General features: G+C 39.8%; 1 protein-coding gene across 5 annotated transcripts in view; it reads right to left on the minus strand.

Annotated features, from left to right (window-relative positions):
* Positions 1-15570, minus strand: part of OXR1 (oxidation resistance 1) — a 325549-nt gene that overhangs the window by 98734 nt on the left and 211245 nt on the right. Inside the window, exon 1 of one of the 5 annotated variants that reach the window (XM_084747933.1) lies at positions 9312-9421. The exons of the other annotated variants lie outside the window; for them this stretch is intronic. Coding sequence (XP_084604059.1) covers positions 9312-9330 — 19 coding nt within the window. The 5' untranslated portion in view covers positions 9331-9421. Of the gene's footprint in view, positions 1-9311; positions 9422-15570 lie in introns of those variants that run through there. 5 annotated transcript variants of the gene reach the window in all.

Here is a 15570-nt window from a genome sequence, read left to right on the forward strand (position 1 = left end):
ATGCTACACAGCAGTTGCTAAAGCAAAAAAAAAAAAAAAAAAAAAAAAAAAAAAAAGGAAGAATTGTTCGAGCCTAACTTTTGAAAATGAATTTCAAAACTATCTTTCCTTCTTTTTCTACAAAAGGGTTTTGTAAGATGGCTTAGGGATAAGAATGTTTACCTCACAAGTATGAGAAGCAACTTTGGATCCCAGCACTCACACAACTAGGTGAGGCCGTGTGTGTGTGTGTGTGTGTGTGTGTGTGTGTGTGTGTGTGAGAGAGAGAGAGAGAGAGAGAGAGAGAGAGAGAGAGAGAGAGAGAGAGAGAGAGAGAGAGAGAGCGTGCGTGTGCCTGTAACTCCAGTCTCCTATAGGTTTTGAGACAGGAGATAGGCCTTACTGGCCACCAGCCTAATGGACACATCTAATGGGCAATTCAGTGCTTGTGGGCACAGGTGAGGGTCAGGTCTGAGTGTTCTGCCAGTCCACTCACAAGGATGTGATTCTGTATTCCTCCAGTCTGGTGGGTCATATTGTCCTTCCTTCCAATAGCACGAATGAAGACTGCCCCCACAGCCTCAGAGGGCGTGGCATTATTTGAAAGGATTAGGACTTTAGGACCTGTGGCCTTGTTGGAGTCGCTGTGGCCTTATTGGAGGAAGTGTGTCACTGGGGGCGGGCTTTTAGATTTCAGATGCTTAAGCCAGGCCCAGTGGCTCACTCGCTCTGCCTGTTGCCTGCCCATCTGGATAGCATAGAACTCTCCGCTACCTCTCTCCAGCACCATGTCTGCTTGCACGAGGCCATGCTTCCTGCCATAATGAAAATGGACCAAATCTCGAAACTGTAAGCCAACCCCCAATTAAATGTTTTCCTTTATGAGAGTTGCCATGGCCGTGATATCTTTCCGCACAATAGAAACCGTAACCGAGACACTTCCATATGGTGAAAAAAAAAAGAGAATTCATTTCCACCTCAAGGCCCTTCTCAACACCCAGCTTGCTCTTCCGTGAGATCCTCTCATGTTGCCGCCTTTGTACAATGAGCGCCAGCTCTAATGACACCTTCTCAGCGATGCCCCATCATTACCCAAACTAATTGCACCACTGTCTACCTTCTGCCCAGGGCAATCGCATGACTCTACTATTTTCTCCTTAGCATTTGTTATCTAAACATTTTATCTTTTTTACTGGCTTGTTGATATAAAGACCACGCTAAGCTCTCTAGATAAGGACCTGAAATGGGATCCGTCTGCCACTAAGCTACATTTGACAGCTAGGCTTTGGGTGACAGCGGCGGAAGTCCAGAGTGATTTGGATGGGGAAAATGATCAACTGAACACCTGACTTTTCTAAACAAGTGAGGCGTTATCAGGCAGTGCACACAGGATGTAATTCATACCAAATAGGCTCAGGATAAACGACCTCTCATACTGTTGAGGGTCGGAAGCTAAAGTTGGCCTAAGATTTTAGCAAATATAAAAATGTGGAAAATAATTTATTGCTCTGAGTTGACAGTACCCTGTAGTTTGAGCCCTGTGAAGAAGAGCTTGAGTTAGTTTGAAAAACCTGATCTCCAGAAGGGTCCGTATGCTGCCTTTGAGTAAGATGGTACACTACCACATTAATTTCAATACTCCTTCTAGTAACTGATTTGCCTGGAATGTCGATTCAAACTAGTTGAAACAAAATTTTAAAATGCCTCCTAATTGGTTCAGTCCTGTAGGGAAGAGTTGTGAGAGAGGACACACATGTCTTTGGCATTCCTTGCTTCTTTCAGGAATGACTTCTTCAGAGAGTCCTTTAATTTCCGGTGTCTGCCTCTTTTCCCAAACCAAGCCTGCAGTCCCATTGTCTCTTCCTGGCAGGACACAGAGTAATTAAACACGTGGTTTCATACTATATTTTCCCATAGGGTTCTACTTTTTTTTTTCATAGTGTACATTATTTTATTTAAACTATGTCAAAAAAAAAAAGTCCTATTGTGTTTAAAAATAGAATGTAACGGTGACAAATATCTGTTGCGTATGACTGTTGTGTGTAAGTCAGATGACACTGGCGTTTTTCCACTTAGCTGCAATGAAAGAATGTGGAAGAAACTCCTGGGGGCGGAGGGGCTGGGAATATGTAGCTGAGTGGTAGAACCCATGACTTGCATGTGTTTTTATTACCATCTGTGGAAAAATAACATCTTACTATTTTCTTCCCTGGCTGCTGGAGGATCACCACCATCATGATTGACACAGTAACTATCTGGGCTGAGAAGTTAATGTGCAACCATGCACTTCAAAGGAAACAAATGGTCATTGGCGTCCTTTCCCCTTGAAGAAATAGTACTGGAGGCAGAAATTGAGGGAAAGCTAGCCAAAATATGCAACATATTCATCTTTGTGAATGTAGAACCCATTTCAGTGATAGCAAGACATAGTTTCTGCATTAGTTATGGCTCCTTAGATGACAGGACACGGCCTGCATGGGAAGAAAAAGATCTCAAAAAAACAGCAAAAGAAATATGAGAATGGAATGAGGAAGGTACCTTAAGCAAGATATTGAAAAAAGGCTGTTAGCTGCAGAAAAAGAAATAGGAGAAATTAACACTTGCAGCTAGTGACTACAAACGTGATCCTTCCGTTCCCATGTCCACCCGCAGATGCCTCAGCACAGCATTGCTGTTCTTGCTCTTGCCTCTTAAGAGTATGTTATTCTCAAAACCAGCAGGCCCATTAAAATCTACCTCTTTACAAAATGGTCTACGGTGGTACATGGCTGTAATTCCAGAACTTTAGAGGTGGAAGCAGGTGGATCAGTTGTTAGAGGCTAGCCTCAACCATACAGGAAGAATGAGGTCACCTGTGCTTCATAGGTCCTTCGCCTAAAAACAATCAGCCTAGCCAATGGTCAGAACATTCTCCACAGTAGAGTGGAGAGTGGGATATGACTTTCTCACATACTCTGGTGCCTCACCTTTGACCATGTCCCCTGGAGGGGGAGACCTGGTGGCACTCAGAGGAAGGACAGCAGGTTATCAAGAAGAGACTTGATACCCTATGAGCATATCAGGGGGAGGTAATCCCCCTCAGGAACAGTCATAGGGGAGGGGAATAAGGGGAAAATGGGAGGGAGGGAAGAATGGGAGGATACAAAGGATGGGATAACCATTGAGATGTAACAAGAATAAATTAATAAAAAAAGGAAAAAAAATAAAAAATAAAAAAAATCAGCCAAACAAAGGACTCTGTCAATAGGACAAATTGACTGTCTACAGAATGGGAAAAGATGTTCACTCATTCTACATGTCAAAGAGGGCTAATTTCCAAAATGTCTAAAGAATTCAAGAAACTAGACATCGACAAACCAAATAATTTAATTAAAAATGAGGTACAAATCTAAACAGAGGAGTCTCAAGTGGCCTAAGAGGTACCTAATGTTCAACAATCGTAGTCATCAGACTATGTTTGATTTTGCTAATAAAAATGTTTCTGAGATTCTGTCTCACACCTGTCAGAATGGCTAAAATCAATGAACATGCTGGTGAGGATGTGGAGTAAGGGGAACACTCCCCCATTGCTGGTGGAAGTGCAAACCTGTACAACCACTGTGGAAATCAATCTGGTGCTTTCTCAGAAAACTTGGAATAGCTTTACCTCAAGACCTAGCTCTATCACTCCTGGGCGTATACCCAAAAGATGTTCCACTATACAACAAAGACATTTGCTCAAGTATGTTCATAGCAGCTTTATTTGTTAATAGCCAGATCTGGAACCAACCTAGATGTCCCTCAAGCAAAGAATGGATAAATAAAATGTGGTATGTTTACACATTGAAATATTACTTAGCTGTTAAAAAAAATAACATCATAAAATAAGCAGGCAAATGGATGAAACTAGAAAAAAAAATCATCCTGAGTGAAGTAATCCAGACCCAGAAAGACAAACATGGTATATACTTGCTATAAGTGGATATTAGCTGTAAAGTAATAACCATGATATAATCCACAGACCCAGAGAGGCTAAGTAACAAGGAGTGCTCAGGGGGAGACACATGAATTTTCCTGGGAAGGAGAAATAGAACAGATATAACAGGTGGACTGGGGGCAAGTGGGGATGGGAACAGGAGGGATCAAGTTGGGGAAGGATGGAGGGAGACAGTACTGGGAAAAGCAACTGGAATTAGCGGGGGGAGGGGGCATCTCATGGATGAGCTAGAAATCTAGTGCAACAAAAACTCCTAGGAGTCTATGAGGGTGACACTACCTAAGATTCCTAGCAATGGGGGCTATGGCGCCTGAACTGGCCATTTGTAACCAGACAAGACTTCCAGTGGAGGGATTTGGATACCAACTCAGCCACAAAACCTCCACTACAATTTGTCTTTCCTATAAGGTGTGCTAGGGTAAAATGACTGGTCCAACTTGAGACCCGTTCCACAAGAGGGAGCCCACCCCTGACACTGCCAGGAGAGGCAGGATCCAGACACTAAGGATAGAACCAAACATTTCTGGCATACACACACACACACACACACACACACACACACACACACACACACACACACACACACACACCTCCCACCCCACCCCCCACACACACTGTGAAATGATTCCTAATGATATTCTACTAAACTCATAGATTGATGCCTGGCCAATCTATTTATCAGAGTCATCAGAAAGTCTTCATCCAGCTATGGATGGGAGCAGATACAGAAACCCACAGCCAAACATTAGGCAGAGCTTCGGGAATCCTGCAGAAGAGAAGGAGGAAGGATTGTAGTAGGTAGGCAGAGTGGGTCAAGGACACCACAAGAAAATCTACAGAATCAACTACCCTGGGCCTATAGGGGCTCACAGAGACGGAAAAGCCAATCAGGAAGCCTGCACAGGACTGACCCAGGCCCCTGCACAGATGCTACAACTGTGTAGGTTGGTCTTCTTGAGTGACTCTTAATAGTGAGAGCAGGAGCTGTCTCTGACTCTGTTTCCTGTTCCGAGGACCCCTTTTCTCCCACTAGGTAGCCTCCTCTAGCCTTAAAAGAAGAAGAGGTGTCTAGACTTATTGCAACTTGAATGCCATGTTTGGTTGAAATCCGTGGGAGACCTGTCTTTTCTGAAGAGAAATGTAGCTGAGGAGGCTGGGAAGAGAAGACGGAGGGAAAACTGTGCTATGGATGTAATATGTGAGAGAAGGAAAAAGCAGCCTAAAATTAAAAAAAAAAAAAAAAAACAAATCTTGTTTTGTAGTCACTATAGCAGAAGCAAGCATAGTCATCAGTAGTGTCTTAAGAGCAATTGAATTATCCTCTTTCAAGGCTACAATAATAATATTTGTTTTAGTCACATTTTATGTTTTTGAAACTGTGAAATTCAGCACAATAAAAAAACAAATATTATAAAATACACACACTCACACAAGTATCCTAACCAGGTTATTTTTGCTGTTGATTTTTTGTTTTAAAGACTTAAGAATTTGGTTTCCTGGCAATTGTACATATGTATGTTCTTTTCTGAGATTCATTTTTCAGTAGGCAACTGTAAGATGTCAATCTTAACAATTTCAGGAAAAGGATATGAGGTTTTATGATTGACTCCATTTAAGTCACCTCCCCTTGCATCACCTCCACTCAATGAATGCTTACATTGCGTGTGACAGAGGAAGGGCTTCTCAGAATAACTATTACGAGTTGTATATTTTCCTTAATCACATTATCTTATACTTATAACTCTTGCTGTGTGTGTGTGTGTGGGGGGGGTCTTTGTTAAAATATGTGTTCACATTTCTTTGACCAATCAACACAAATAATCACACAAAGAACACTGATTTTTCCCTTCCTCCTTTGGTGCTGTCCTTTGAATGAGAGGAATTAACAAACCAGCACAAAACGACATCCTGAAGGTCAAAGTCACCAGGATAAGGCCTATGTTAATATACTGTCACTGGAGTGTCCAACTTGTTCTGTGAGTTTCAATGATGCAAAATCCACTGCTAAAAGCACTTATGTTGTTTCTTAAATAGAAGGAACAAAGATAGGGAAGGAATTGGGGAATGTATGTCTTTTATTTTTAATCCCCAGGAGGTGCTGAGGGCTGTTGGTTGCTAACTCAGTAAAGGATAGAAGCTCTCAGAGGCTGGCTTATGCTCACCACTGAGATTCAGAACAGTTGGAAAGTGCACGAGTTGTCCGTAGATGCACTCCAGAATTCTCAGTTTTATTCCAAATAGTTTATGGACCATGTCACTATCAGAGATGATAATTAAACAGGCTGAATGAATCCTTATTAGTTTATAATCAATTATACAATCTCTTCTATTCCCAAGCTTTTTCTAACACGTGAACCTAGTAATAATTTAGTGGTGATGCTTAAAATTTATTATTTAATCTTTACAATTTATAATTTAACAGTACTGGTGGTTTTATATACACTCCCATATATATTTCATCATCAGTGTTTTTGTTTATCAATTATTAATGGTATACCTGTGTGTATGATATGCAAGTGTATGATTTTGAGCACATGTGTATGTATGCATTTGGAGGTCCAAGGGCAACTTTATTGAGTCTCTATTCTCCTTGAACTCAGGTGGCCAGACTTGTGCAGCATCTATCTTAGACCTGAGCCTTCCTATAGTCTGAAAACCAGTCAGAGTTGGTCTCAGTTTTGTTTTCATTATGCTAGAGATCAAACTCAGGGCTTTGCCCAAGTGGCAAATATGCCACATTTAAGGCCACCATTTTTTAGCATATTCACAATGATAAAGAAACAACACTGTTTCACTTCCTTGGGTGGGCCAGTGGAAGTTCATATTGCTTAATATACCCTTTTTAAAAGAAGCACAATCCTAGGACAGCCTTGGTCTTTAGAATCAGAGTTGTATTCTCTGTCCATTTCATTACAGTTGAATGTTGACAATTCAATTATTAATAATATTCTCTGAGTATTTTCTATGACTCCCTTAAGACATCTGGACAAAGAACAGATAGAATTACGATGTAAAGATGCCAGGGAGCAGCAGAGAATTAAAGAGAGACAAAATGGACATGGGTGAGCAACAGGAAAAAAACTGATGTATAAAATTTGAATACGAAGTACACAGACTTTAGCATATTGGTCAAGTAAAAGACTCTCTCTCTCTCTCTCTCTCTCTCTCTCTCTCTCTCTCTCTCTCTCTCTCTCTCTCTCTCCCTCTCACTGCTGTATTTATCAAACCAAAGATGCCTTTGATTGTGTGAGAAAACACAAGAAGGAGGGATTTTTGTGTAAAGGCAGGTGGTGATAAGTCTTACAGTTCAGCTGAGCAGCAGAATTCATGTCATATTGGATGCCCAGGACTCTAAAATAATATTTAATAGTGAAAAATAAAAATGCAAGCTTTGGAAGACACATCATAGAGTTAAGGAACTATAGTGACAGTGATTACATTAGAGCATAAGGATTTTCAAAATCAGTCATAATACAATTTCACCTGACAATCAATAAGCATTTATTAAGTGACTATAAATAGGTACAAAGAAGCATAGTGCATAATGGAGGCGAAGGCGCTTAAGTGCTAGAGGCATGAAATATTTATCACTATCCTTCAGCTCGGAATAATGACAACTGGTGAAGGAAACAGACTCACTTGTGCAAAGAGATGCCTGTGTGTGTAACTGCCAAGGGATGTGAGGTATATTTGTTAGGGAAAACGGAAAAAGGGCAACTGCAGTGAATAGGTGTCGGGGGCTGGACTGGCCAGGAGATAGGGAGAGGGGGCTGAAGTGATCCAGGACCTTTGATAAAATTTAAAAGTGGTCTGGATTCTGTTCCTCTCAGACCTTCCTATCCCAGAAAATGTAAATTCTAGCTCATTTATGAAACAGACAAACATCAGCTTTGAAAAGGAGTTTCATATTTTTTTTGTAAAACCCATAAAGTCATGTCTAAATTTTCCCTGTTTTTGTGTACATATAAAACTGATAACAATTTGATTACTGTTAAGATTTGTACTAAGCATAATTGATTTAAGTATTTGGCACTGTTGTGTGTGGTGATTAGCCACCTCAGTGACTTAAAAGCTTAAAATTTTTGACTACAATTATAGTTGTTTAGCCTGAAAGCATTTGCCTAAATATTTTTCCTAAGGATTTTTGCATATATTAGAATTATCATTGTATCTGTGTGATGAGTAAGAAAAATAAAAGTTAATTGTTTATCTGTAATTAAACACATTCTGTTTTCTGCAATGATAATTACATGAATTGTTCTATGATGTAAAATAATTGCATTTTAAATTACCCAAATGAAAAGAAGTACACAGCCTTCTAGCTCTTCATGGTGTCCATCAATTCATTACTAATTTGAGAAAACTAATACTCTTTAACATCATTAAATCTTGTTGACTAAGTAGCAAACTATCATATATTCTGATGTTGACGCATAATTGTGTGTGACAGAAAAAAAAACTGAACTAGTTAATGGTAATTACTTCTTTGGGAAGGCAAAACTATAAATAAATCACAATGTAGAGCAATTTTGTTTTAAAAGTCAATAATGAATGCCATCTGCTGCAGGCCATTAACTACCAAAGGCGGTGCTTATGTGCCTCACTCCTTTTTACATCTCCACTCTTGCCATTTAAAAGTACAGGTCGATCTATCAATGATAATGCTATTTTGGTTTGTTTGATCAAAAGTTTGAAACATAAAAAAGGAGGAAGAAATAAAACTGCCAAAACCTCCCACTTCTCTAAAGGTTATAAGACTTAGAGTCATAAATAAAACACTAAAGGAAAAAACATTAAGGAAATTTTAAAGCAGATGGTCAGGAAATGGTTAATGACATGTACCACAAGGCTTATAAATCCGTAATACAGAGTTAATAACAGCAGGAACACATGGCTTGATCACTGTCATCGTCACATTCTGTGTAACTTTCATTTAAGGAGATACAGAAATCAGACTGACAAGGCTTCCCTGGCAAGTGATTGAAAAGAAAGTCACTAATAACTTCTTGCAAATGCCACTGAACATGAGACAGGCCAAAATCATGGCTTAAATCTATTTTTTTTTTTTGAGCACTTCCTTATAGACTCATAATCCATGCCAACTCTTACAAGAAATCACAAGGAAACCACACACATACAAGGTCTTTTAAAACTACATATTGAATTTAGAATTCATATTTTGATAACATTTCCTCCGGCCGGGCCTCCCCACCCAGCAGTAGCGACAGACCTTCTATTGCATTGTCAGGTTCAGCCAGTTCACCTGGGTTTTTAAAATATAACAACAACAACAAAAACTGAACCCTTTCAAATCTGCTTAAGTTCCCAAAGTGCCTCGGCACACCCTTGCACATACCTTTCCGGGCGCAGAACATCTCTGCAGACCTGCCTTCCGGCCCAGCTCAGCCAGCAATACCCTGCTTTCAAGTGGACAAGACTGCGAGTTTGATTTGTGTGCTTTCCCTGGCAACACAACACTTCCTTTTTGGAGCCTGGCCTCTTCTGTGGCCCAGCCCAGTCCCTGAGCTCTGGTGGCAGTATGTAAAACTCGTAGGCGTCTATTTCTGCACACAGGCAGCCTACTGTACCTGTCTGATGGCAGTGTACCTGCTCTTGGCTCAGTGAGCACTCTGGAAGCAGAGCCAGCATGTTCTGCATGATGTCTTACTAAGTTGACCCTGTAAAGTCTCTCGTGGAGTGAGATAAGGAAAGCAATGTTTCACTTCTGTGTGCCTTCTTATCATAAAGCAAATGAAAGGCATGGCCGCCTTTAACAAGTTTCAGTTTTATAGTCCTAACTGTACCCAGAAGCCAGAGCTTTGATAAGCTGAGTATTAGCCATGTTGGTGTTCTCTATCTCGACAGGCATTTGAGTACTGCTAACTATGGTTGGAATGCAAGTTTGATACCCTCCACCACCCTGGAATCTCCAGCTGCCTGTCGTAATACCATCAATCCTTGTCATACTGTACTTAGATGCTTCTCTACTAAGACCAAGTATATGCTCAATTTTCTTAACCAATATATTTCATTAACTTAGTGACCCAGCATACATCACTTATAACCCGACTAACCAAAATGATCGGAAATGAGGATTAATGGACACAATAACAAAACCATAAGGATATCAGTTCCGAGGAACGATTCTCCTGGCACAATCAGCAGGATTTCTTCTGCTGGAACCTAGAGTAACCAGAACCTCAGTAGAAGCCAGAGCCCCGAAGCCTTCCCTCAAGCAGTTCTCTCTAGGAGTGTCTCGAAGTACAGTGATGAACAGCCAAAACTACCCCAAGTCTCCAAAAAACCCCGCCTCCAGTTCTGGGCTCATTTACATATCTCCTCCCAGAGTCTGTTCATGAGATCTTTCCAGCTGGCAACAATCAAGCTCCCGCACGAGGTGGTCAGTCTTGTTGGATTAACCTCACCTGTTCTCTCACAAGACCATTTTTATCCTGCACTTGGGATCCTAAAAAACAGGTTTATCTCTCCTTCAACCAAGGCTTTCCATCCCGTGAACACATAATAGTTGGGTAAATGGATACGACTAACATCTCTAGTTCCTGTCTGAACTCACCCCGCATGCCTTGTCAGTATTGTAGAAACAAGTGGCTGTACCCATGACCTGGCTTCCTCAGACTACTCGTCATACTCTTGAGCTTCAGAATCCAGCAGAAGGCTTTGGCGGCACCTCCCTCTAGTCTCTGCTGTCATTTTCTGTTTCTCAGAACTTCTCGGGCAAGTTTCAAAGGATGCAATGGTGCTTAAGATCACAATGGCCAGGGGCAGAAAATGGCAACTTAATGACTACAAGGGTTTGTTTGTTTGTTTGTTTGCTTTGAGACAGGGTTTCTCTGTGTAGCCTGGGCTGTCCTGGGGACTTGATTTGTAGACCAACCAGGCTGGCCTCGCACTCATAGGGATCAGACTGCCTTTGTCTCTCTCTATGCTGGGATTAAAGGCATGTGTCACCACGCCTGGTTGATTACAGATTCTTAAATCCAAGCACTATTGGAAGCTTGAACCGGCAGTGTTCAGAGGAACTGCAAAACTTTACAAGCCATTAACAACCATGTGCATAGTTAGTAGATGACGAAATGACAGTGACATGATGAAAATGGAGTCCACATTTCCAGCAGTTCACATCTTCACTGTTCCATGTCAGATTTCACATGCAAAACACACACAGATCATGGTCTTTGTCGAGACATAAAAGCTTGCTAGCAAGCTGCCTGTCATCTTGAAAAAGACCAAGAACGCTGCTTTTAGAGGGAAGTGGAGTTTGTTGGTAATATGAAAATGTACTGTCTTACTTTTTTTTTTTTTTTTTTGAGGTAGCTACATTTCAATCCATTACAAACTTGACTCTTTCAAGAGCTGCAGCAGCATTCCAGGTAACTTATACCGAATAAATAAGATAACCTACAGAAACCTTGTAGTTCAATTCCCGGCACTCTGATTGAACAAATGTTTAATAGATGTTAAACTCCATTCACTTCCTTAGTGCCATTACTAGTTTAGTTTACTCCTAGGCACAAGTCTATTACATTCAAGTGATGCTAATATCAGTGTCTTCAGATGTTTTTTGGTTTTGGTTATTTATTTATTTATTTATTTATTTATTTTTTCGAGTTACACATAGAAACACAATGTCGTAACGTTTCCTTGCGAAGCTCTATGGCTTTCTCTGCAGCTTTATATGACAACCAGAATGAGAAGACAAAGGCATTCTGAAGATGGCACTGTGTTCAACCTCATAAACGCACCATACTTCCAGACTCCCAAGGAGCCATAGTAGAAGGGGTTGTCTCCTTTATCTGTTTATCTATATACACACAAAATCAATATAAGATGGGTATTTCCAAATATTTTGTCATTTGCTCTTAATTTGTACTTGTTAAAATGTAAAAGGAATTGGATTTCAGTCACCAGTCCCCCCAGATTAATCTTAGAACAGCAAGTCAATCATTTAGGTTGCTTAGAGGCAGCCATTATTATTGGTCCTGATGAATATTGGCTGCCCATCACTTTTGGATAAAGGCCGCCAGGAAGTTCTGATTTACGAACATTTTTCAATGTTGTGGTCAGAAATGCTATTACCTATATCTTTACTCAAGGTTTGTTTGGTTGGTTGGTTTATTATCCTTACATCTGTTTCAAGACCATGCACACTGAGTCATTTTTAATAATATAGTGTTGATTGTGTATGTTTGTAGATTTCTTTATTTATAGTCTGGAATCATAACTCAGGGCTTTGGTAATACTAGGTAAGAAAGCGTTGTACCACTTAGCCACATCAATGGTCGTTGGAGACAGGATCTCGCTGTACAGCCCACAGTGGGCTTGAACCCATGACTGTTCAGCTCTTCCTTCCTTAAAATCATGACTGGATTTTTGCTTATTTAGTATTATTATTTTGGGGGGTTGAGACAGGGTTTCTCTGTGTAGCCTTGCCAGTCATGGACTCACTTTGTAGACCAGGCTGGCCTTAAACTTACAGCAATGCGCCTACGTCTGCTTCCTGAAGGCTGGGATCAAAAGCATGTGCCACCACGCCTAGCTTGTTTATTTTTTATGAGACTCATATAAATGAATAAATACAACTCCTTGTATATTTATTTTTTATTTTTATTTTGCTGTTTTTATTTTATTTTAAAGCTGTTTTGGATAAATCTTTCATTGAAGAAAAAAATGTATGGTAGAAAAAATAAATTCGAGTTAGAAATCATCTGCTTAATTAGAGATTACTTATTGATTGTGTAATTATAAAGATACATTTGATAATTTCACGTTGCAATGCCAAGGAGACAGGCCCGACGTGAGATACGTGATCGAAGATGTAGTCTGCACGCATCTTCCCTCAGAGTGGTAAAGATCTACTAAAAATATGGGGACGTGAAGACAAATGTTATCCGTTCCGAACTAAAGTGTCCACAGCACTCATGCACCGTGAAGCAATCACGTCTGCTTCTCAGAAAAACGAGGAGTTTTGTGCTGTGGCAACATTTAATTGTCAAGGTTTAATTTCATTTTGGGCACCAGTGTTAGTCGCTAAGAGTGACTCTTAACATTTTTTATATTATGCTAACAGAAGCAGTTCTCATTTTCTGCCTTTTACAGGGCATGCATATCAAGTATGTTTGGGTGCTAGCGTGCATAACTATCTCATAAAACCTATCTGCTTTGCATGCGTAAGGACACCGAGCCTGATGATAGAGGCAGACAAGTAAAGTGTAATAAAGACTAATGTTGTTCAGTAAGCAACCAAATGTCGGAACAACTCCCCGCGGGTTATTGGGGTGCTCCAGCCACTGGGTAAAGCAGACTTTTATTTCCTTCTTTTTGTTCCCGTGTGAGAAGGTTTTGTGACTAAAGGCAAAAAGTCCCTTAAAATTCTGTCGTTTCCCCCTTGGAAAAAATGTCTCATGTTATACATAGGGCATATTTACAATTCTTTCCTTCTGTTGGGTTTCTTGGGGACCCTGGTATTCCTGGGTAATATAGGCCTGAGCTTTTCTAATTATAGGCATAAAAATCCATGCCCAGTAAAAATCCTGGAGACAGTCACTCTTGGTTCCAGACCATGGGGTAGTTGACCCATTTTATTCTCAATTTTGTCATCAGTGAAACTAGGATTGCAATATTTCCTACCACAAAATGTTGCGGTGACCATTGAATAATTTAACATGTATAAAATGAGGTAGAACGTGCCATATCATAAACACTTGGAAAGTGCTTGCTTTCAAATTGCTTTTATGAAGAGAGCAGCATAAAAGGACATATTAATTTTGTAATTAAAATGGATTGGTTTTAATTATAAAAATGTTTATAAAATTATAAAAATAACAGACTTCTGAGAAAATTTTTAAAAGAGCCAAAGCCATCTTACTCTAAAGATATCTGCATGCTGATGCTTGCCATGACACTGCTCATAATCACCAAGGGATAGGTTGATGTTGTGTACACACCAAAGGATGAATGTGTAGAGAAAATCTGATAAATACCCAGTGGAACTTTCCTCAGCTAGAAAGGTATTAAAAGTGTGTCATTTTTCAGGAAAACATGAAGTTCAACATCATCATGTTAAACTAAGTGAACCAGACTCACAGAGGTCACCATCACTAGTTGAATTTCGAGGGAACAAAAAGACCACGAATAAAGGGTAACAATTAGGAACATGAAAGGACAAAGGTGATGCTGAGAGGAAGAAGAGAAAGGGCCATGAAGGGGGTGAATATGACCAAAGTATATTTCATGCACATATGAAAATGCTGCAATGAAAACATCGTTTTGCACAATTGTTATTCCCGAGTCTAAGAAAGAATTCTAAGGCTAAAAGCATAATTGTCAATGGCAGCATAGAATGGGTAGGATTTAATTTAGATATTAAATACATCTTATGATCTTATAATTTACCCACTAGACCTAGTTATTTCTAGACTTCAAAACCAATTTTTCCTCATTTTTTCCAAGGGGGACATTCACAGAACAATGGAATTAATTTCTGACAGTTATCAGTTTTTCATAATTACAGCTAAATCCACAATTTTAAAAGCTGACAAAAATAATATGCGTGTTACAAAGATCACATGGTGTTACTTTCATGTAATATGAACTTTGGAAACTTATAGTTGAGCTCAGATATAAGTCATATACTAACATATACAATGATTATTTCTACTTTATTAAATAAATTTTGTAAAACCTTTATTCAAACAAACCAAAAATTCTTCCTGTTATAAGCACAGTCCTTTTAAGGGGGCTTATAGAACCTTATCCCACTTTGCTGAACTATTGTCTACTGATAGGTTATATTTAATATTTTTATTTTTATTAATTTATTTTACTTTTGTTCATGAATGTTCTACCCCTTGGCTCCTCTGGAACTGGGCTACAGATAATTGCAAGCCACAAGGTGGGTTCTGGGTATTGGACCTATAAGAACTTATTCGCTGAGCCATCTCCTCAGACCCTACAGACGGATTCTTAGTGAGGGCTGAGTGTTCAGTTGTGGGTGCACTGAGGAGCCCACCAAGCTCTGGCGGATACTTCCAAATCCTGGTTAGACTCAGTGGATCCCCAACCACTCAGTACACTCAAAGGAAAACAACACCAAAACGCCATGAATGTAGGAAAGAAGCTTATAGAGAGGAAAAAAGGATGAGAGGCTGCGAGGGTGACGATACTCAGAGTGTAATTCATGCCTGGATGAACTGGTAAAGAACAAACTGAGAGAAAGTCCCCTTTAAATACTGATTTAAATAGCTTCTGGAACAGAACTTGAGAAAGTGTGGGTGGGTATTTCAAGTATTGTCTGCGGTGTCAAGATAAGTCTTGCTAATTCCACACCCCTAACAATATACAAGTTTTATGGTCCAGTCTTAAAAATGAAATTATTCTTTGCACTTGCTTTAGAAAATTCAGAGTATATGCATAAAGGAAATGAAGTAAGAAAAAACAGTCTCAGATAATGATAAGTGAGTTTGGTGTTTGGTTAAATATTAATAGTTAACTTTTTTGGTTCGGTTTGTTTTTGAGACAAGGTCTTTCTTTTTGGCCCAGGCTGGCCCTGAGTTCACTGAAATGCTCCTACCCAGGGCTCTCAAATGCTGGATTGC

Source organism: Acomys minous (assembly GCF_964271855.1).
Source record: "Acomys minous genome assembly, chromosome: 12".
NCBI classification, from domain to species: domain Eukaryota; kingdom Metazoa; phylum Chordata; class Mammalia; order Rodentia; family Muridae; genus Acomys; species Acomys minous.